At 42.0% G+C, this 24,953-nt stretch overlaps 1 protein-coding gene across 6 annotated transcripts in view; it reads right to left on the bottom strand.

Moving 5' to 3' along the window:
* sorcs1 (sortilin-related VPS10 domain containing receptor 1) overlaps window positions 1-24,953 on the bottom strand; it is a 664,251-nt gene that overhangs the window by 370,765 nt on the left and 268,533 nt on the right. For all 6 annotated transcript variants that reach the window (XR_009816964.2, XR_009816965.2, XM_061977167.2 and 3 more), the window contains exon 3: window positions 9,952-10,051. Coding sequence is in view for 4 of the 6 variants with exons in the window: in XM_061977167.2 (XP_061833151.2) it covers window positions 9,952-10,051 (100 nt within the window). In the remaining 2 variants the exon portion in view is untranslated. The remainder of the gene's footprint in view (window positions 1-9,951; window positions 10,052-24,953) is intronic.

Below are 24,953 nucleotides of genomic sequence, written 5' to 3'. Positions count from 1 at the left end.
CTCTGTCATAGGCTCCCTTTCATTGGGTTTCTTTAGGTTAGCTCCCTTGGAGGTAGCCTTTGTGGAAGATTCATCCACAGACGCTTTCAGGTTTGCCAACTGGGCTTGAAGTTGTGCAAGTTGTTTTTGTATTTTCTTTGTACTCTCATTATAGTTGTCCTTTACAGCAGCGGCTGCTATGTCCCTCTCATCTGTATCAGAGTTGTACATGTTCACATTATTAGACTGCACTTTAGCTTTGTGAAATCCAACATGTTGCTTCATACGACGAGATCTGGCAGCCTGCTTGTCTTCCTCCGTCCTCACTAAGAGCAACAACTCGGAGAACGAGGGTGGGGCATCCTTCTGCAGTTGGGACAGCTGAAGATGTGTGATTAAACTATTGTTGAAACATCCCCTGCAGAACTGTTTCAGCAGTTGCCGGTCTGCGTCGCTGGCAGGAATGCCATTCCTCTTGACTACTTTGCTCAGTATTGACAGTAGGCGATGTAAATAAGCAGAAGCCTTTTCACCCGGCTCTGCGTCGGTAGTAAGGAATGCTGCAAATAGCTCATCAGCACCGTAGGCTGAGTCAAGAACATGCAAATAGTCACGTGGGCTCGACTGGGGCCCAAGATGCTTTACAACATTTACAGCTGGAGGAAGGAGACTTTCTACAATCCTTCTGACCACTTGCTTGTCAGGGATTGTGGTATCGCTGAAGTAGAACTCGACATTATTACGCCAAGTGTCATAATCGACTTCCAGGCTGGGGCAGGGAGTTTTCCCAGAGAAAGGCCTCAACCTGGCATGGTGTGTTGACGACATGTCACTGCTCTTTACAATATGCTCCACGACCATTCTCTGCACCTCAGGTGTGTTTATTTGGTTAAGTGGTAGCTGAAAGGGTGATCTGGCACCACTAGGCAGGGTTTGTTTAAGTGGGGCCGCATTCATATTTAGAGTGGACTGAGTTGGGGTTTGGACAAACGCTGGTTCAACTCCACTCTTGTGAGGAGTAGACGAGGGGGTTTGGTGCTCAACCTCCTCATCTCGTTGAGCTGGCCGGCTTTCTTGAATTCTGGCCAACTCCTCTCGCAGGACCTTTTCAAAGTCTGTGCCACTCAATTTTGCAATGCCTTCAAGCTCACACAGGTAAAATTTGGTTATGTTCGAACCTGCATTAGCAGCATAAACACTAGATAAGAGCTGCACATAGTGTGTAATTTTGTCATCTGAAGAAAGTCTGTTATATGGTAAATCACGTGCAAGAACACTAACACCTTCACCAGATTTAAACTCAACAATAGCAGAATTTGGGAATTTAGTATCGGAACTGTCAATTTTAACCACTCTTTCAATGGACCCATATTGATTCAAAAAGTCAAATACCTCCTCATCTACTTCAGTACCAGACATGCCACTGACCAGTACTGAACTGGGTACCTTAATGTTTTCAGACTTAATGACATCCATATTTCAAGTGTAAAGTCAGAGGTATTACAAAAATTGTGAACAAACGTTGCCAGAGCTGTTCTGTATTGTACGTACAGTATGAATTTGGAATCACAGCGCTCCTGGCTGGCTCGCCAACTGTGTAGCACCCCTACTGTAGGATAGCAGGTTAGTACAACAATTAAGATTGCTAGGTTCTTGGCTGTATAATTGAGAGACTCGCAATGAGACGTTACGTACTTAGTGGACCACAGAACAACTGCTGGCAAATTTATTGCACAATAATAAACGATAACACATGAACAGTGTGCTTTTTAAATTGAAAATACCCCCAAAAATAAAATAAAAATAGAGCTCTGTTGCAAAATTCAAAAGTAGCAAAATAGAAGAAATATCCTTTTTAAATTGTCCTTTCAAAAAATAAATTCTACCCGGGTAGTATTGAATTGAACATTGTCTATATTCCTTTGTTGGGAATCCTTAGTTCTATTGTAATCCGTTATTCCATACTGATTTGGTTCGATACTTGCGACTCTGATGGTGGATCAGTTCAGTTATAGATCACTGCAGAGTGTGGAGACCGATGCAGCTGGCCACATCACATCCAAACGCTGCCTCTCCGCAGACTCTCACTCACTGGGACTGGCTCGCCATCATAACTCAAGTCCAGCTTGGAACCAGACTTCAGGATCATACAAAAAACCAATTGGAGTTCTCAGCAGCACAAAACACAGCAATCCAACTCCCACTGGGACCAGGCTATCTTATGCTTTTCCAACACTCGGTTTGAAAAGTGACAAGTATTTTAACGTATAAACTTTGTCTTTGCAACACAACGATATGACTCGTGCCTTCACTGTGACGTTCAGTGAAGGAATGCCGGGAATGACAAAAGTGCATGCGACCTCTACTGGCCAACATGTGAATAACGTGCTGCGTGCATGCATCATTAATTTAAACCTGTAGTGAACACATGACTTTGACAAATCAATTTTAACATTTTTTAAGTGACCAAAGTGACTTTGGCACACCATATATTAGAAATTAATAATAGGAGAATATATTAGTGACACTATATTCCATATGGGTTACACATGTTTCAAAGTTATGTCCATCTCTCGCCAGGGTTTCTCTTTAATGCAGTCCTTCTCAAATAGTGGGGTGGGCCCCCCCGAGATACAGTCCGGTGTGCCGTGGGAGATTATCTAATTTTACCTATTTGGGGTAAAAATATTTTTTGCAAACCAGTAATTATAGTCTGCTAATGATGTGTTGTTGTTGAGTGGTCGGTGCTGTCTTGAGCTCGGCAGAGTAACCGTGTAATACTCTTCCATATCAGTAGGTGGCAGCAGCTAGCTTATTGCTTTGTAGTTGTCGGGAACAGCGGGAGGCAGCGTGCAGGTAAAAAGGTGTCTAATGCTTAAACCAAAAATAAACAAAAGGTGAGTGCCCCTAAGAAAAGGCATTGAAGCTTAGAGAAGGCTATGCAGAACGAAACTAAGACTGAACTGGCTACAAAGTACACAAAAGCAGAATGCTGGACGACAGCAAAGACTTACTGTGGAGCAAAGACGGCGTCCACGATGTACATCTGAACATGACATGACAATCAACAATGTCCCCACAAAGAAGGATAAAAACAACTGAAATATTCTTGATTGCTAAAAAAAAGTAGATGCGGGAAATATCGCTCAAAGGAAGACATGAAACTGCTACAGGAAAACACCAAAAAAAGAGAAAAAGCCACCAAAATAGGAGCGTAAGACAAGAACTAAAACACTACACACAGGAAAACAGCAAAAAACTCCAAATAAGTCACGGCGTGATGTGACAGGTGGTGACAGTACACCTACTTTGAGACAAGAGCTATATTGATGCATGGTTAGTTATGCTTTAAAGTCGTATCCAACAATTGTGACAACAACTTTTTACTGTCAACTGAGTTGAGTTTTTTTAATGATTTCTGCTGGTTGTTTGCCTCTGCATTTTGTCAACGCAAAACATGTGCCTTGGCTCAAAAAAGGTTGAAAAACACTGCTGTAGAGGTATAGTTATAACATTTTTGTAGACAAATGATACTCTTTATAGTCATGGTGGCAAATGGGGGGGGGGGGCAAAACATTTTCTCCTTCCCTAGAGGGGCGTAACAGAAAATATTTGAGAAGCACTGCTTTAATGTAACTGATCCTGACGCACCACCACGGCAAAATTATACCCACCGCACCTTAAAAATAAGGGTTTTTATGTGAAAACAAATTAAGGTAATATCATGTAATGTAGCCTCCAGAAGAAGTCACACAAAGGTCGATGCTATTTTTAACTTTTATTGCAAATCTTATCCTAACAACCGACCTAATTCCAACATTCCGTGCACACACGTCAGTCTCCGTGCTTTTCTAGACACACAACAACACTTTTTTATTATCCGCCAAACCCCTTTCAGACACGGACGGTGTGTTTGAGGTCATGGGAACAATGAACATAAAATAAAAACCACACGAAAATAAAACATTACTGTCACGTGGGGGGCGTCGCAGCTTGCTGCAAGGTTTGTTCCCCCGGGATGTAAACGGACTACTCCGGACAGGACGTGCAGGTAGGAACATGATTTATTTGTCGAAATCAAACAAGTACCGAAAACGGAAAACAAGCCAGAGGAAAAACGTGCACACTCCTCAGCCTTCCCGGTAAAGTCTATTCAGGTGTACTGGAGAGGAGGCTACGCCGGATAGTCGAACCTCGGATTCAAGAGGAACAGTGTGGTTTTTGTCCTGGTCGTGGAACTGTGGACCAGCTCTATACTCTCGGCAGGGTCCTTGAGGGTGCATGGGAGTTTGCTCAACCAGTCTACATGTGCTTTGTGGACTTGGAGAAGGCATTCGACCGTGTACCCCGGGAAGTCCTGTGGGGAGTGCTCAGAGAGTATGGGGTAACGGACTGTCTTATTGTGGCGGTTCGCTCCCTGTATGATCAGTGTCAGAGCTTGGTCCGCATTGCCGGCAGTAAGTCGGACACGTTTCCAGTGAGGGTTGGACTCCGCCAAGGCTGCCCTTTTTCACCAATTCTGTTCATAACCTTTATGGACAGAATTTCTAGGCGCAGTCAGGGCGTTGAGGGTATCTGGTTTGGTGGCTGCAGGATTAGGTCTCTGCTTTTTGCAGAAGATGTGGTCCTGATGGCTTCATCTGGCCAAGATCTTCAGCTCTCACTGGATCGGTTCGCAGCCGAGTGTGAAGCGACTGGGATGGGAATCAGCACCTCCAAATCCGAGTCCATGGTTCTCGCCCGGAAAAGGGTGGAGTGCCATCTCCGGGTTGGGGAGGAGATCTTGCCCCAAGTGGAGGAGTTCAAGTACCTCGGAGTCTTGTTCACGAGTGAGGGAAGAGTGGATCGTGAGATCGACAGGCGGATCGGTGCGGCGTTTTCAGTAATGCGGACGCTGTATCGATCCGTTGTGGTGAAGAAGGAGCTGAGCCAGAAGGCAAAGCTCTCGATTTACCGGTCGATCTACGTTCCCATCCTCACCTATGGTCATGAGCTTTGGGTCATGACCGAAAGGACAAGATCACGGGCACAAGCGGCCGTAATGAGTTTCCTCCGCCGGGTGGCGGGGCTCTCCCTTAGAGATAGGGTGAGAAGCTCTGTCATCCGGGGGGAGCTCAAAGTAAAGCCGCTACTCCTCCACATCGAGAGGAGCCAGATGAGGTGGTTCGGGCATCTGGTCAGGATGCCACCCGAACGCCTCCCTCGGGAGGTGTTTCGGGCCACGGGGAAGACCCAGGACACGTTGGGAAGACCATGTCTCCCGGCTGGCCTGGGAACGCCTCGGGATCCCCCGGTAGGAGCTGGACAAAGTGGCTGGGGAGAGGGAAGTCTGGGCTTCCCTGCTTAGGCTGCTGCCCCCGCGACCCGACCTCGGATAAGCGGAAGAAGATGGATGGATGGATGGATGGAAAAACGTGCCGATCGCACTGGACGCTAAAGCTAACACTTGGCATAATCTAGAGATAAGGAATACTCACGTAATTGTGGCAAGAAGCAAACAATGAAGCCAGACTGAGCGTGGCGAGCAAGGTGAATAAATAGCTCTCTGATTAGTGGTTGACAGCAGCTGAGTGTGCCGACCACTAACCACAGGCAGGTGAACCCAATTAATCCCCATGGAAACTAAAACAAACCCAGAGGTGCACAGACAGGAACTAAGGCAGTCCAAAACTAACAGAACATAACAAAACATAATCGGGGCCACGGATCATGACAATTACCAACAGCAGATCATTACAGTATGAACGGATATATAACCTACTATGTGTGTATTATTGTCTCGTGATGCACCGAAAACTCGGCCACCCGAAAAAAGACTCTGATGACTGGAAATAGCGCTGCCGAAACCAGATGTAAAAAAGGCGCACGTGATTGTCTGGAGCGTAGTTTGCATGTCTGCAATGTGGAAGGTACTTTAATACATCCCAGCGGACAGCGATCTATAACATGTGTAAATATTTGTCATGATCCGTGGCCCGGCTCATGTTTTTGTTATATTCTTTTAGTTTTGGACTCCCTTAGTTCCTGTTTTGTGCACCCTTGAGTTTGTTTTAGTTACCATGGTTACTTATTATTTTCACCTGCCTCTGATTGGTGTTCGGGACGCTCACCTGTTTCCCGAGCACTAATCAGAGGCATTATTTAAGCCTGCCTTTGCCGGTCAGTCGGCCTGGCTTCTTTGTTTGCTTTTGCTACATTTACCTGAGTATTATTTGTCTTCTTGCCTATGCTAAGTGTTAGCCTTAGCTTTGAGTGCAAATTGGCACATTTTTCCTCTGGCTTGTTTTCAGTTTTTGGTACTTGTTTGACTTTCGACAAAAAAAACATGTTCCTACCTGCACGTCCTGTCCGGAGTGTTCCGTCTGCATCCCGGGGGAACGAACCCCGCAGTAAGCTGCGACCCCCCCGTCGTGACAATATTAAGAGGAAAATGGCGGCTTTTAAGGAGAGAAAGTCCAACTGGAATAGCAGCACTGACGTCATGCTCGCTACATCGGGTGACAGAAGTAGAGTCTCTAAACTAGTGTTGTCCCGATACCAATATTTTGGTACCGGTACTAAAATTATTTTGATACTTTTCGGTACTTTTCTAAATAAAGGGGACCACAAAAAATGGCATTACTGGCTTTATTTTAACAAAAAATCTTACGGTACATTAAACATATGTTTCTTATTGCAAGTTTGTCCTTAAATAAACTAGTGAACATACTAGACAACTTGTCTTTTAGTAGTAAGTAAACAAAAAAAGGCTCCTAATTTAGTCTGCTGACATATGCAGTAACAAATTGTGTCATTTTCCATTCCATTATTTTGTCAACATTATTAAGGACAAGTGGTAGAAAATAAATTATTACTCGACTTGTTCATTTACTGTTAATATCTGCTTATTTTCTCTTTCAACATGTTCTATCTACACTTCTGATGATGTTGTGATGCCAAAGAATATTGACGTAATCATAGTAGTATCGACGAGATACGGTATTGTACTTGGTATCATTACAGTGGATGTCAGGTGTAGATCCACCAATAGCGTTTGTTTACATTGTGATGCCGGTGAGCTACAGTGTGTAGTGAAACATGTTTAGCTATTCCTCGTCCTGCAGGGATGATACTTGTAAGAAACGTACTTTATTTGTCGCCATGGAGGCAAGGACTAGTGATTTAGAAGTAGCTAAAACACTGATTGGTGTTCGGGACGGCGCTAGCTAGCTAGCCATGTCTTAAACCCATACTTGCCAACCCTCCCGAATTTTCCGGTAGACTTCCGAATTTCAGTGCCTCTCCCGAAAATCTCCCGGGGCAACCATTCTCCCGAAAATCTCCCGATTTCCGGCCGGACAACTATATTGGGGGCGTGCCTTAAAGGCACTGCCTTTAGTGTCCTCTCTCACCTGAAAAAGAGACTATTATATATGTCTACCTTATCCATAGGTTTATCTATAACCCATAAAGTAGGCAGGCACGGAGCTATTTCTCAGCATGTGTTTATTCCACTGACACACATCATCCGGATTCCCATCATGCATTGCTTCAAAACTACGGCAAGTTGTAATGTCCAAAATTTCCAGCCGGACAAACAATATTGGGGGCGTGCCTTTAGTGTCCTCTCACCTGAAAAGGAGACTATTATATATGTCTCAGTTATCCGTAGGTTTATCTATAACCCATAACACGGTGGCCGAATGGATATAGTCACTCATGAACGGTCAGAGAAGTACAAGACGGCGGCAACGCAGTATTATGGGTCACCTTGCAAGCAACATTCCGTTCTCATTTGCGGATGTTTTCAACAAATCCGTGAAGGATATGTTCCCGGATTAAGAGATCGCTCGCCAGTACTCAAATGGCAAAACAAAGGCTACTCAAATAGTGAAAGGTAAGTGTTATTTTTGTTTAAAGGGGAACATTATCACCAGACCTATGTAAGCGTCAATATATACCTTGATGTATATATTGATGTTGCAGAAAAAAGACCATATATTTTTTTAACCGATTTCCGAACTCTAAATGGGTGAATGTTGCCGAATTAAACGCCTTTCTATTATTCGCTCTCGGAGCGATGACGTCGCAACGTGCCCGGAAGAGTTAGGGATGCATGTGATTCTGGGTATTTGTTCTGTTGTGTTTATGTTGTGTTACAGTGCGGATGTTCTCCCGAAATGTGTTTGTCATTCTTGTTTGGTGTGGGTTCACAGTGTGGCGCATATTAGTAAGAGTGCTAAAGTTGTTTATATCGCCACCCTCAGTGTGATCTGTATGGCTGTTGACCAAGTATGCGTTGTAGTCACTCATGTGAGTCTGCAGAAGCCTCATATAACATGTAACTGGGCTGGCATGCTGTTTGTACAGGTTGTAGAGGGCGCTAAATGCTGTGCCATCACGGCACGCCCTTATTATTGTTGTTGGGGGTGAAAATCAGCAGATATTCGAGAGAATAGTTGCCCTGAAATTCGGGAGTCTCCCGGAAAAATCGGGAGAGTTGGTAAATACGACGCTGTCAAGCGCCATTCATATAAAACTCGCGGGCCGCACTAACATTATATTGTCATATTAAGGTGCGGGCCGCGTGTCTGAGACCCCTGGTTTATACATAGCACAAAGCAAAAAAAAAACTTTGTATGCAGTGTTATTAGGGACCACAATGTCCCTTTGGGACAGAGGACCCTATTGTATTTTGTGCGTTTTATTATTATTATTCCGCCGCCTCTTTGAGCTCTAATTTGACCCCTTTAACATGCTTCAAAACTCACCATATTTGACACACATATCAGGACTGGCAAAAATTGCCATCTAATAAAAAAAAAATAAAATAAAATAAAATAAAAATTGCTTTCTAGCGCCCCCTAGGAAAAACACAGACAAAACTGCTTGTAACTTCCGGTAGGAATGTCGTAGAGACATGAAACAAAAACCTCTATGTAGGTCTGACTTATACCTAGATTTCATACATTAACATTCTTCAGCAAAAATCAACAGGAAGTTGGCAATTCCCCCTTCAAAACAAAATTTTAGTAAAAACAGTCACTTTTGCCTCTTTGACTTGTAATTTGACCCCCTTAACATGCTTCAAAACTCACCAAACTGGACACACACATCAGAACTGGCATAAATTGCGATCTAATAAAAAACCCAAGCCCAAAACTCAAAATTGTGCTCTAGCGCCCCCTAGGAAGAAAACACAGACACAACTGCTCCTAGGAGTAACACTCAGACAAAACTGCCTGTAACTTACAGTAGGAATGTCTTAGAGACATGAAACAAAAACCTATATGTAGGTCTCACTTAGACCTACATTTCATATATTGACAGCAAAAATCAACAGGAAGTTTGCAATTCCCCCTTCAAAACAAAAATTTAGTAAAAACCGGTCATCTTTTTTCAAACATTATCTCTTCTGAGCGTGTTTGTTGTGTCTGCTTCAAACTAGCACAGGAGAGAGATTAAAAGTTGACCAAAGAGTTTTAATTACTGTTTCGGTTTGGATTTTATGTGCCGTCAAAGTCGGTCCCGTCCATTGCTGCTTGCAGCTTTAATTTCATTTTAAATTTCAAAAGAGTTTTGTGGCTCCCATTGTTTTCTTTAATTTGTGAAACAGGTCAAAATGGCTCTTTGAGTGGTAAAGGTTGCCGACCCCTGGTCTAGGCCTTTGCTTTGGCTCAACATATAGGAGCCAAACAATCATTCATATCAAATTTCTGCGAGCTAAGCAGCAGACACTAATACGAATAATGCCAACATGCGCAACATCATTTTACGAGCGCAGCAAGATTTAGAAGTAATAAAGAAATTCACTAACCATGTACAAACCTCTAACTCAGACAAGTGAGTTGTACCGAGCAGTGTTGACCTGTGGGTGATGATCAATGGTCATGTTGCAGAATGAGTGCAGATGATATACCATGCATTGCTTGATACTGTATTGTACAAATAGTTAATTGAGGGGAAACAAAAAAAATAAAAAAATAGCATTACCTTTCTTTTGTTGTTTGGGCTCACGTACAAATAACTGAGTATCGTCTTTGCTCCGACTTTGTCATTCAGTTTCTGGTATGTTGCTCCGTAGTCAGTTGACCTGAAATTTGACCAGAAAAGGTCTAATGAACACTTGATAAATGACTCGTTGCAATTAAACCCCCCCCCCCCTTGACAATAGAACGTGACATGGATTAGAACACTGATATAATGAAGTCCCTGATGTGTCCAACACACGAGTGCAGTGGCCACATTGTTATTGCCTCAGTGGAGACTTCCCCTGATTCATTTGTAATTAGGATTGGGCATTGATGAAAATGTTCTGACTCTCGGACTGTAAAAACTTTTAAAAGTCATGTTCTATTATCGATGGTCAGTCTGCCGACCAAGAAATTGCGGCTTCAGAGGCAGCTACAGTAACTGTGTTTCTTTGTTCACTGGGTTTGGTTGTTATCATCAGTCATCAACAATTGAGAACAGAGAAATGGATATTGGAACAGTGTAGGTCTGACTTGGTAGGAAATGGACAGCAAGTAGGGGGCAGAGAGAGAGAGAGAGAGAGAGAGAGAGAGAGAGAGAGAGAGAGAGAGAGAGAGAGAGAGAGAGAGAGAGAGAGAGAGAGATCAGAAGGCATAAGAAAAAGTATCTGCATTTGATTGTTTACATTTGATTATTAACAATCCGGGGAGGGTGTTAGTTTAGGGTTGTAGCTGCCTGGAGGTGAACTTTTATTGCGGTTTTGAGGGAGAATAGAGATGCACTTTCTTTTATACCTGTTGGGAGCGCATTCCACATTGATGTGGCATAAAATGAGAATGAGTTAAGACCTTTGTTAGTTCGTAATCTGGGTTTAACGTGGTTAGTGGAGCTCCCCCTGGTGTTGTGGTTATGGCGGTCATTTACTTCATGTACTTCAGTATCAGGGAGGTGTAGCAGATTTTATAGACTAGGCTCAGTGCAAGTTGTTTTACTCTGTCCTCCACCCTGAGCCAGCCCACTTTGGAGAAGTGGGTAGGAGTGAGGTGGGATCTGGGGTGGAGGTCTAGAAGTAATCTGACTAGCTTGTTCTGGGATGTTTGGAGTTTAGATTTGAGGGTTTTGGAGGTGCTAGGATACCAGGAGGTGCATGCGTAATCGAAAAAGGGTTGAAGGAGAGTTCCCGCCAGAATCCTCATGGTGCTTTTGTTGACCAGAGAGGAGATTCTATAGAGAAATCTTGTTTGTTGGTTGACCTTTTTGATTACCTTGGTTGCCATTTTATCACAGGAAAGATTAGCCTCTAGAATGGAACCTAGGTAGGTGACCTCATCTTTCCTGGTGATAACAATGTCACCCACTTTTATAGTGAAGTCATTGACTTTCTTAAGGTTGATGTGGGACCCGAATAGAATGCTAAGGTCGTTGTTGAACAGGCTTAAGACAACACAAGAAATAAGAAAACTTTAAGAAGTTAAGATGGAAGTGTGTTACAGCCAGAGATGGGCACTGAATCCAGTACTTTGTTGGCACCGACCGAATCTCGCCGGTCCTACCGGGCACCATTACATCTAAGATCCAACGGTGATACTTCTAGACCTCCACCCCAGATCACACTTCACTCCTACCCACTTCTCCAAAATGGGATGGCTCAGGGTGGAGGACAGAGTAAAACAACTTGCACTGAGCCTAGTCTATAAATGTTGCTACACCTCCCTGATACCGAAGTACATGTCAAACTACTTCCAATGACCGCCATAACCACAACACCAGGGGGAGCTCCACTAACCACGTTAAACCCAGACTCCGATCTAACAAAGGTCTTAACTCATTCTCCTTCTATGCCACATCAATATGGAATGCACTCCCAACAGGTGTAAAAGAACGTGCATCTCTACCCTCTTTCAAAACCGCACTAAAAGAACACCTCCAGGCAACAACAACCCTAGAATAACACCCTCCCCCCACCACATCCCACCTCCCCGGATTGTAATTAATGAGCTCACTATGTTCACTGATCGCTGTACATATCCTACGAAGTCAGACCTACACTGTTTCAATGTCCATTTCTCAGATGATGCAATGGTTGATGACTGAAGTGCTGATATCAACCAAACCTAACCCCCACCCCAACCCCCTCCACATCCCACCCCCCAGATTGTAAATAATGTAAATAATTCAATGTATATACTCTGATGATTAACTTGTATGATGACTGTATCATGCTGATAGCATATATTTATACCATGAAATTGATTTACGTGGACCCCGACTTAAACAAGTTGAAAAACTTATTCGGGTCTTACCATTTAGTGGTCAATTGTACGGAATATGTACTGTACTGTGCAATCTACTAATAAAAGGTACCTGGGTTGCGCTTGAGATCACGTCCAGTTGCAGGCTCAGCCGGTTTCTAACTCGGGATGTAGCGATATACAGTATTAATGATAAACGTAGTTAAACACCCAATAGTTAATATTCAGACTCTGGGTCAGTCTGCGTTCTCACATATGCGGAACTCTTTGCCACTGGAGTTAAAGTCACAGTCGGACATTAAACTTTTCTCAACAAAACTGAAAAAGTGCCTTAAGGAAAATCAGAAGTGTGAGCACTGGAACTGGGTGTAGTATGGACAAATGGGGCCAATTATTTTCAATGTGTTTTTATTTTTGTACTTGTCTTAATCCTTTTGTCCTGTTATACACTTTTCTCAACTTTAAAAAAAAAAGCCTAACCATGGACAAGGGTTGCAAATTAGCCTGTGGCTAGAAGTCTTATGTACTTTAATAATAATAATAATATATTGTATTTGTAAAACACACTTTACATTGAGCAAACAACCTCAAAGTGCTACAGTGTATTAAAAAAAAAAGATAATAAAATAAATAAATACAAATAAAAACTAGAACAGCCTAATAGCCAGAACTAGCACGCATAAATGTAAAAAAAGTTGTTTTTTTAAAAAGAAGGGTTTTTAAGCCTTTTTTAAAAGCATTCACAGTCTGTGGTGCCCTCAGGTGGTCAGGGAGAGCTTTCCACAGACTGGGAGCGGCGGAGCATAAAGCCCGGTCTCCCATTGTTCGTAGCTTTGTCCTCGGAGGTTGGAGGAGGTTAGCCTGTCCGGAGCGGAGGTGTCGTGTGGAGGATTGAGCGGTTCTTTGAGGTAGAGGGGGGCACTTCCATGGAGGCACTGGTGGGTTAGTAGGGAGACTTTGTATTCAACCCTGAGTGAAACAGGAAGTAAGTGAAGGGATTTGAGAAGTGGTGTGATTTCCGCACTCTGATCAGGATCCTAGCAGCACTATTCTGTAAGTACTGCAGTTTCTGGATGTTCTTGCTGGGGATCCCGACAAGAAGTGAGTTGACATTGGTTGCCTATGGGTAGAAATGTTTCATTGTACTGTCCCTGTCAAATAAATTCATAAATAAAATTACCATTTTAAATGAAAATGATTGAAAAAAACGTGATTGATAACTGCACATTGATAAACTCTTGAGTCTTGACTGACTGGCGCTAGCTTGATATCTTAAATGCAGACATGAAATCAAAAGACATTAACGTCTTTCCCCAATATAAAACGAGTCTAAATGTATATAAACACATTGCCGTCCGAGTGACTGAGCTATTCAACTGAACTAATATTGAATTAATCAATATTTAAAACAATACAAGTCAAGCCATCAAAACAGATCCAATACTAAGACCAAAACAATATCAGTAAGGCAGGAAAAATAAAAATAAAATAGTTAACACTTTAGTATGGGGACCATATTCACCATTAATTAGTTGCTTATTAAAGTAACAAAGACTTAATTTAGAGTTATTTGGACACTAGGGGGACATATAACGGTTAGGGTTAGGGTTACTAATAAGCAATAATTCTGAGGTTATTGAGGTAAGACTCTTAGTTAATGGCTTACTGGTTGTATAATAAGGCCATGCAGAATAAGGCATTAATAAGTACTTAATAATGACTAATTAAGAGCCGATATGTTACTAATTTGCATGGTAATAAGCAACTAATTAATGGTGAATATACTGTATGTTCCCCATACTAAAGTGTTGCCAAAAATTTTAATAATAGTGTGTGTAGAGTTACTTTTTGAGCACTTTTAACAATAGTGTGATTATAATAATGGTGCTAATTGTGCTTATAATAATCGTGATATACAATTTCCATATCGTTACATCCCAAACGCTAACTCTTGGCAAGCACTCCAGCAGCACTGAGAGCGTGCCTCTAGGGTAGGTGTAAATTTCGCAATTTTCCAACGCCAACAAAGTAATTGCCTCAGAAATGTAATAGCAAAAACGAGATATAACTGGACATATGTTATAATACTCAGCTCATGTTTAAATGTTCCAATAAAAAAATTAGATTTTGTTATTAAAAATAATGAATATTTATTACCACAGACCAAAGTAAGGAAAATTGTTACCGTTGAGTACCGGTATCGATTCCCAGGAATTTGTATCGTATCAGTTCAATGTGAAAAGTACAGATCCCTAGTTCCAGCAGTAACAGTGTCTATTGCTGTTTAGCGACCACTACCCAAAACTGTTTGTTTGTTTTCTCTGTCATTTTTGTGAATATTTTCAAACTGAGGGAGTAATTCCCTAGACACAGGAACACTAAAAAAATCAAAAATAAAAAAATATTTAAATGAGCAAAACAATGTATGTATTAAAATAAAAGGAGGACCTAGTTCAAATATTGTGTTGACATTGTCACACTGTCAATAGCACTCATAGATAAAATAAATAAATAAAAATTACGGTTAATACATGTGATTAGGATCCGCATAAAACCCTGATCTCTAACATACAACAACAGGGTGTGTGTAAATGTGTTTTTTAATGAGGTTTTCAAAATAAAAATAAAAACATTTTCTTAAAGTGTACTCCTATGGAAGTAAAAGTTATAACTAGAGATGTCCGATAATGGCTTTTTTGCCGATATCCGATATTCCGATATTGTCCAACTCTTAATTACCGATACATACAGTCGTGGAATTAACACATTATCATGCCTAACTTAGTTGTGATGCCCCGCTGGAAGCATTAAACAATGTAACAAGGTTTTCCAAAATAAATCAACTCAAGTTATGGAAAAAAATGCCAACATGGCACTGCCAATATTTATTATTGAAGTCACAAAGTGCATTTTTTCTTTTAACACGCCTCAAAACAGCAGCTTGGAATTTGGGACATGCTCTCCCTGAGAGCGCATGAGGAGGTTGAGGTGGGCGGGGTTGGGGGGTAATTTTGAGGTGGGGCGGGGGTTTAGTTGGTAGCGGGGTGGGGGGGTATATTGTAGTGTCCCGGAAGAGTTAGTGCTGCAAGGGATTCTGGGTATTTGTTCTGTTGTGTTATGGTGCGGATGTTCTCCCGAAATGTGTTTGTCATTCTTGTTTGGTGTGGGTTCAGAGTGTGGCGCATATTTGTAACAGTGTTAAAGTTGTTTATACGGCCACCCTCAGTGTGACCTGTATGGCTGTTGACCAAGTATGTTTGGCATTCACTAGTCGGTGTGAAAAGCCGTAGATATTATGTGACTGGGCCGGCACGCAAAGACAGTGCCTTTAAGATTCATTGGCGCTCTGTACTTCTCCCTACGTCCGTGTACACAGCAGCATTTTAAAAAGTCATACATTTTACTTTTTGAAACCGATACCGATCATTTTGCAACCGATGCCGATAATTTCCGATATTACATTTTAAAGCATTTATCGGCCGATAATATCGGCAGCCCGATATTATCGGACATCTCTAGTTATAACAATGTACTCCATTTGAGCTTTCACTAAATATTATCTACATTAGGATAAGTACATGTACTTTAAGGTACCTGTATGAGAAGTTGACCACTTCTAGACAATTGCCGCAAAAGTTGCCTCAAAGAGCTTGTGGTGTGATTACAGCCAAGGAGACACACACATAATGCAAAAATCGGTGTATTAAATACTGTATGATAATTATGCATGTATGTATGTGGCTTCAAGAAAAAATAAGATCTTTCAATTTATTAATAATTTTGTGATTTCCTTCCTCATTTAAACTCTCCATTAGGGTTGTCAAAACTGTCGTAACATAACGTATTTTTCTGACTATAAGTCGCAGTTTTTTTTCATAGTTTATGAAAGTTGCATAATGTTTTTTTCCTTCTTTATTATGCATTTTCGGCAGGTGCGACTTATACTCCGGTGCGACTTATACTCCGAAAAATACGGTACTCATTTCCAGAAGTATGGATATTATACACACGCCACACAACCCACAAATTGTCGAAAAGAAGTCCAGTATTACGTCAAATTTGGTGAAGCGTCTTAAGCATCGACATTTTTCGGCTTTTACAATGAATTTCGACTGGTTTTTAAAATTTGATTTTCCCGATAAGAGATACAACGGTATATTGTAATAAAAATAACTTTGGTAAAACTCCTGATTTGAATTATTAAATTAAAATAATTGACAAACCGTGATTGATAACTGCACGTTGATAAACTCAAAGACTGAATGGCGCCAGCTCACTAGTTTAAATGCTAACATGAAAACAAGAGACATTAATGCCTTTCCACATTAGGAAATTACATCCCCTATTCTAAAATGATATAAACACATTATTGTCTGAGCAACTAAGATAGTAAATTGTACACATTGAACCTACAAAATGTGCTCTCTAAAAACAGAGTGATTGTTCAATACTCAGAAGATCACGAGACCGATATATTTTTTACAATGGTTTCAAGGACCGCTGAATATAGTCAAATATATGTGTGTATAAATATATGTACAGTACAGGCCTAAAGTTTGGACACACCTTCTCATTCAATGTGTTTTCTTTATTTATAGTGTGCCGTGAGATACAGTCTGGTGTGCCATGGGAGATGATCTAATTTCACCTATTTGGGTTAAAAAATGTTTTTGTAAAACAGTAATTATAGTCTGCAAATTATGTGTTGTTGTGGAGTGTCGGTGCTGTCTAGAGCTCGGCAGAGTAACCATGTTATACTCTTCCATATCAGTAGGTGGCAGCAGGTAGCTAATTGCTTTGGAGATGTCGGAAACAGCAGGAGGCAGGGTGCAGGTAAAAAGGTTAAACCAAAAATAAACAAAAGGTGAGTGCCTCTAAGAAAAGGCATTGAAGCTTAGGGAAAGCTATGCAGAACAAAACTAAAACTGAACTGGCTACTAAGTAAACAAACACAGAATACTGGAGGACAGCAAAGACTTACTGTGGAGCAAAGACGGTGTCCACAATGTACATCCCAACATGACATGACAATCAACAATGTCCCCACAAAGAAGGATAAAAACAACTGAAATAGTCTTGATTGCTAAAACAAAGTAAATGCGAGAAAACTTGCTCAAAGGAAGACATGAAACTGCTACAGGAAAATACCAACAAAACAGGAAAAGCCACCAAAATAGGAGCGCAAGACAAGAACTAAAACACTACACACAGGAAAACAGCAAAAAAGTCCAAATAAGTCATATATATATATATATATATATATATATATATATATATATATATATATATATATATATATATATAAATAAATAAATACAAGAAATACTTGAATTTCAGTGTTCATTTATTTACACATTTACACACACATAACACTCATCCACTCATTGTTGAGTTAAGGGTTGAATTGTCCATCCTTGTTCTATTCGCTGTCACTATTTCAGAACACACACATTATACCAATATACATTATAAAATCAATAAGAAAACGAGAGCTCTGATTTGGGAGTCTGAACTAGGATCAGAAGTTCCTATATAAACATTGCGCACTCACGTCGCCTTTTTGTATTGATTACTGCAGCTGTGCACTGGATTCATTCACAAATACAAACTACAACTCACAAACACGTTAGAGTTAGGCTCCATCATCAGAATGTGTACATAAACTTATAAAGATCACATGGATATTATTCAGTGAGTTGATTCACCAAAACTAACCTGTTATACAGGAGGAAAAAGCACACAGGACGTTTCAATTGTTCACAGACTGGTCGCGCTCATCAGAATGACAAGACACTTCCGGTCTGCAGGTGATAGCATTCAATTGGGAAGAAACGCCCTACTGCCCCCTACTGACCAATGTGAATACTGATAAATCTATGATGACAGATCCAAAAACGAATTCAAACCACAAAATAAAATAAATAAATCAACACAAAAATGTGACACATTATGGGTGGGTCACATATGCATGTACAGTAGATGGCAGTATTGTCCTGTTTAAAAGTGTCACAACATTGCTGTTTACGGCAGACGAACTGTTTTACGGGGGACGAAAACTTGACTGCTGTTGTTGTGTGTTGTTGCTGCGCTGGGAGGACGTTAATGAAACTGCCTAACAATAAACACACATAAGAAACCAAGAACTCGCCCTCGATCATTAGCTGTTTATATGGTGGGAAAGCGGACGTGAGAACAGGCTGTCAACACGTCACTCAGGTCCGCATGGAGCTGGAGGGGGCGTGGCCTCCAGCTCCGCCTGAATTTCGGGAGATTTTCGGGAGAAAATTTGTCCCGGGAGGTTTTCGGGAGAGGCGCTGAATTTCGGGAGTCTCCCGGAAAATCCGGGAGGGTTGGCAAGTATGAGATCAACCTAAACAGTCCTAATTAGTAACAGAAAAGTGCTCCGGAGACAGATGTAAAGCCCCATCTCCAGTCACATTTGAGAATTTAATACAAATTTAAAATAAAAACATTAATTTTAAATTGTGTACCATGTAGCATGGTCCTTTCATGAAGTACTGTAAGATGCAAATAATGCATCACGATGCAACCGCTGTGCATTGCTGCAGTCTATCATCTCTGGTAAGTGCCTGGCCCTGTACTCTATTTTTATAACAAGGCTTCTTGCTTTGGAAATAATCTTTTTGAAAGGTGGCTCATTATCTTCTTCCCTCTCCACGCTGTCAACTAGTCTCTTGCCAGTGTGGTCAGCAGGGCTGCTACAGTTACTTTGGAAAAGTCAATCGATTACTGCTTATTCCTTTAAACAAGTAATATCGGTACTGTACTGATTAATGTATTTTAAAAGTATGTACGTCATTTTTCTATTTATATTGTAGCCTATGTGAATGGACGTATTTCAATATAGTGGAGACACAAAGCATATGTGTTTGTGCTCATCAGCATTCAGGTACCCTGCGGTATAACTTTATTCAACAGAAGCCAGATGCTGTCATAAAGTCAGAAGACAGCTGTAGATAACGTGAGCCAGCTGCGTTTTCTTAATCTACTCACAAATGTGTCAAGTGAAGCCACTTCAATATGTTTGTCACCATATGTAGTTTCAAGTAGAAACAGGGATATATGTATTTGCTACATGTTCTATTCTATTCAAATGAAACGTTCAAGTGGGCTAAATTTAAATGAACATTCCATTGGAATTCGAAATGGCCAAATTCAAGCACTTTTTACAAACTTTCAAGATCAATTTTCCAGTTTTTCCAGTACCCTTTAAAAGGTGAATACCAGTGTGAGTCAATTCATAGCCTTGTTGTTTGAGTTCACCAAATGCTGTCTGTAGGAAAAATACGGAAAATCTGCTAAAACCTAAGCCTAACATTGAACCAGCAGTTATCATTAACTGAATGGGGCATAGAAAATGAAGCAGTGTGACTATTCAATGTCATTGGTGTTTGCAAATGTGTCTCAATTCGTGTTGTTTTTCAAGTGTATTGTTATTTTTCTTACTTACAGCACTCATTGACATGGAATAACACAGATTGATTCACACCGTATTTGTGCTTGTAAACTGCATAATGTGATATAAATACACACACCCTCAAAATGTCAATTTCACTCATTTATTAACAAAACTGTTCCACATTAATATAAGGATAATATATTAAATGAAAATATGTTGTTTGTTTCACAACACCTCGGTCACCTTTCATTATCATCAATCAATCAATCAATCTTTATTTATATAGCCCTAAATCACAAGTGTCTCAAAGGGCTGCACAAGCCACAACGACATCCTCGGTACAAAGCCCACATACGGGACGTCAATGTGAATGACTATGAGAAACCTTGGAGAGGACCGCATATGTGGGTAACCCCCCCCCCCCTCTAGGGGAGACCGAAAGCAATGGATGTCGAGTGGGTCTGACATAATATTGTGAGAGTCCAGTCCATAGTGGATCCAACATAATAGTAAGAGTCCAGTCCATAGTGGGGCCAGCAGGACACCATCCCGAGCGGAGACGGGTCAGCAGCGCAGAGATATTCCCAGCCGATGCACAGGCGAGCGGTCCACCCCGGGTCCCGACTCCGGACAGCCAGCACTTCATCCATGGCCACCGGACCTGTGCCCCCCCCCCTATCAAGGAAAAGGGGAGCAGAGGAGAAAAGAAAAGAAACGGCAGATCAACTGGTCTAACAGGGGGGCTATTTAAAGGCTAGAGTATACAAATGAGTTTTAAGATGGGACTTAAATGCTTCTACTGAGGTAGCATCTCTAATTGTTACCGGGAGGGCATTCCATAGTACTGGAGCCCGAATAGAAAACGCTCTATAGCCCGCAGACTTTTTTTGGGCTCTGGGAATCACTAATAAGCCGGAGTTCTTTGAACGCAGATTTCTTGCCGGGACATATGGTACAATGCAATCGACAAGATAGGACGGAGCTAGACCGTGTAGTATTTTATACGTAAGTAGTAAAACCTTAAAGTCACATCTTAAGTGCACAGGAAGCCAGTGCAGGTGAGCCAGTATAGGCGTAATATGATCAAACTTTCTTGTTCTTGTCAAAAGTCTAGCAGCCGCATTTTGTACCAACTGTAATTTTTTAATGCTAGACATAGGGAGACCCGAAAATAATACGTTACAGTAGTCGAGACGAGACGTAACAAACGCATGAATAATGATCTCAGCGTCGCTAGTGGATAAAATAGAACGAATTTTAGCGATATTACGGAGATGAAAGAAGGCCGTTTTAGTAACACTCTTAATGTGTGATTCAAACGAGAGAGTTGGGTCGAAGATAATACCCAGATTCTTTACTGATTCGCCTTGTGTAATTGTTTGGTTGTCAAATGTTAAGGTGGTATTATTAAATAAATGTCGGTGTTTAGCAGGACCGATAATCAGCATTTCCGTTTTCTTGGCGTTGAGTTGCAAGAAGTTAGCGGACATCCATTGTTTAATTTCATTAAAGGCCTACTGAAACCCACTACTACCGACCACGCAGTCTGATAGTTTATATATCAATGATGAAATCTTAACATTGCAACACATGCCAATACGGCCGGGTTAGCTTACTAAAGTGAAATTTTAAATTTCGCGCAAAATATCCTGCTGAAAACATCTCGGTATGATGACACCGGCACGTGACGTCACGGATTGTAGAGGACATTTTGGGACAGCATGGTGGTCAGCTTTTAAGTCGTCTGTTTTCATCGCAAAATTCCACAGTATTCTGGACATCTGTGTTGGTGAATCTTTTGCAATTTGTTCAATGAACAATGGAGACAGCAAAGAAGAAAGCTGTAGGTGGGAAGCGGTGTATTGCGGGGGGCTGCAGCAACACAAACACAGCCAGTGTTTCATTGTTTACATTCCCGAAAGATGACAGTCAAGCTTTACCATTGGCCTGTGGAGAACTGGGACAACAGAGACTATTACCAGGAGGACTTTGAGTTGGATGCACAGACGTGGTACCGTGAGTACGCATGCAACTGCGGCTTCCAAACATTTGATCGCTTGCCCGTATGTGCGTGCCACTATGTGTATGTCACGTACGTAACTTTGGGGACTTTGGGGAAATATATGTGCTGTATGAACTTTGGGGAGGTGAACAGTACTTTGGGCTGTGGGATTGAGTGTGTTATGCAGGTGTTTGAGTTGTATTGGCGGGTTATATGGACGGGAGGGGGGAGCTGTTTGTTATGCGGGATTCATTTGTGGCATATTAAATATAAGCCTGGTTGTGTTGTGGCTAATAGAGTATATATATGTATGTCTTGTGTTTATTTACTGTTTTAGTCATTCCCAGCTGAATATCAGGTCCCACCCGCCTCTCACAGCATCTTCCCTATCTGAATCGCTCCCACTGCCCTCTAGTCCTTCACTCTCACTTTCCTCATCCACGAATCTTTCATCCTCGCTCAAATTAATGGGGAAGTTGTCGCTTTCTCGGTCCGAATCGCTCTCGCTGCTTGTGGCCATGATTGTAAATAATGTGCAGATGTGAGGAGCTCCACAACCTGTGACGTCACGCTACTCGTCTGCTACTTCCGGTAGAGGCAAGGCTTTTTTATCAGCGACCAAAAGTTGCAAACTTTATCGTCGATGTTCTCTACTAAATCCTTTCAGCAAAAATATGGCAATGTCGCAAAATGATCAAGTATGACACATAGAATGGACCTGCTATCCTCGTTTACATAAGAAAATCGCATTTCAGTAGGCCTTTAAGCATATCTAGCCTTATAACTGTGGCTATGATAAAAAAATCAATTTTTTAGTTGAGGGAAGTTCTTAACATTATAATTTATCATTGACAAACGCTCGCTTTTTTTCCTTTCATAGCTTGTAATAACTGTCCGTAATTAGAATCAGAATAGTTTTTATTGCCATTGTTTGAGAATGGGTTCACAAACTAGGAATTTTTCTTGGTGTAATTGTGCAACATAAAACACATATAACACAGAATAGGTAATAAAATGAGCTGTAACTGAGCTATCAGATCTTGTTATTGTTCATGTGCCTGATGGCCAAAGGGGAAAAAACTGTTCAGGTGGCGGGAGGTGTGGGTCTGGATGGACCGTAGTCTCCTGCCTGAGGGGAGAGGGGAGAATAGTTTGTGTCCAGGGTGAGAAGAGTCAGCTGTGATCTGACCCATACGCCTCCTGGTCCTGGAGGAGAACAGGTCCTGGAAGGATGGGAGCTTGCAGCCAATAACCTTCTCAGCGGCACGTACGATGTGCTGCAGTCTATGCTTATCCTGGACTGTGGCGCCGGGGAACCACACGGTGATGGAGGAGGTGAGGATGGACTCGATGACGGCTGAGTAAAACTAAACCAGCATCTCGGTCGGCACCTTAAGTTTCCTCAGCTGCCGCAGGAACTACATCCTCTGCTGGGCCTTCTTGATGAGGGAGCTGATGGTCGGCTCCCACTTGAGGTCCTGGGTGATGGTGGTGCCCAACAAACGGAAGGAGTCCAGAGTCAATTCATAGCCTTGTTGTTTGAGTTCACCAAATGCTGTATGTAGGAAAAATATGGAAAATCTGCTAAAACCTAAGCCTAACATTGAACGGGTTCACAAACTAGGAATTTTTCTTGGTGCAATTGTGCAACATTAAGCACATATAACACAGAATAGGTAATAAAATGAGCTGTAACTGAGCTATCAGATCTTGTTATTGTCCATCTGCCTGATGGCTGAGGGGAAAAAACTGTTCAGGTGGCGGGAGGTGTGGGTCTGGATGGACCGTAGTCTCCTGCCTGAGGGGAGAGGGGAGAATAGTTTGTGTGCAGGGTGAGAAGAGTCAGCAGTGATCCGACCCACACGCCTCCTGGTCCTGGAGGAGAACAGGTCCTGGAGGGATGGGAGCTTGCAGCCAATAACCCTCTCAGCAGCACGTACGATGCGCTGCAGTCGATGCTTATCCTGAACTGTGGCGCCGGGGAACCACACGGTGATGGAGGATGACGGCTGAGTAAAACTAAACCAGCATCTCGGTCGGCACCCTAAGTTTCCTCAGCTGCCACAGGAACTACATCCTCTGCTGGGCCTTCTTGATGAGGCAGCTGATGGTCGGCTCCCACTTGAGGTCCTGGGTGATGGTGGTGCCCAAGAAACGGAAGAAATCCACAATGGAGACGGGGGTGGGAGAGTCAATCAGGGTGAGGGAGGATGGTGGGGCTGTGACTTTTCTGAAGTTCATGATCATTTGCACTGTTTTTTGGGCATTCAGCTCCAGGTTATTGAGGCTGCACCAGGACGCCAGCCGGTCCACCTCTCTCCTGTAGGCGGACTCGTCGGCATCCGAGATGAGCCTGATGAGGGTAGTGTCATCCGCAAGCTTGAGCAGCTTTGCGGACTGGTGACTGGAGGTGTAGCAGTTTGTATACAGGGAGAAGAGCCAGGGGGAAAGTACACAGCCCTGAAGAGTACCAGTGTTCGTGGTTCGACTGTCCGAGACAAATTAACATGTAATCTAGCGCTGATCTCACAGTTTAGGTCTAGCATGTACCAAAACAAAACCTTAGCTAACGTTAATTAACTTGTAAGGCTAGTAATCTATGTGGCTCTGGCATGACGACAACCTAATGTAAGGGCTTGTGCAAAGCCAACAGATCAAGCGTGGAGCTTTCATTTTATGGGAAACTTCTTTTATTTTTTTCCATTTTATAATTAGCCTATTGAGTCAAACTGCCGAGAAATATGATGAACATTTCCAAGCATTTCCAAGCACTTCACCCAAAATTCAAGCATTTTTCAAACCTTGAAAACACAACATTAAAATCCAAGCCTTTTCAAGGTTTTTAAGCACCCGTACGAACCCTGTTAATAGGCAAAAACATCTTTATAATGCAGCAAATACACCATACATTTCCTTGACTGACTTCAAAAATAGCAAACATTTCTATGAACTTGTATTTAAACTTGATGTTGAATCCAAAATAAAGCCCTCGTTTGGAAGGATCTGGGTCTTTTGAGAGCTTCCAGCGTAAAAAAAAAAAAAAATCCAGAGATGCATGTAATGCTTATGAATTTACAATCCCTTAGGATTTATAACCGCCTGGGATCCTTGGTGAGGATTCCATTTCCTCAGGGTTAGACGTCCCAGATGAGTCCACTGTCATTCATCAGAAGAAAAACCATCCCCGCGCTGGACCAAAGGACAGTGAGATTATTGATCTGTTCCTCAGAGGCTTCTGTCATGGAACCATTTGAATCACAGACGAGTGACTTATTATCAGTGTGCCTTCAACTTTCACCATAGACCGATAAAAAGGTGCGACCTCATCAGACTTCCAAATGATGGAAGC

Source organism: Nerophis lumbriciformis, linkage group LG16 (genome assembly GCF_033978685.3).
Source record: "Nerophis lumbriciformis linkage group LG16, RoL_Nlum_v2.1, whole genome shotgun sequence".
Classification (NCBI taxonomy): domain Eukaryota; kingdom Metazoa; phylum Chordata; class Actinopteri; order Syngnathiformes; family Syngnathidae; genus Nerophis; species Nerophis lumbriciformis.
This window is presented reverse-complemented; position numbering and strand designations above follow the sequence as displayed.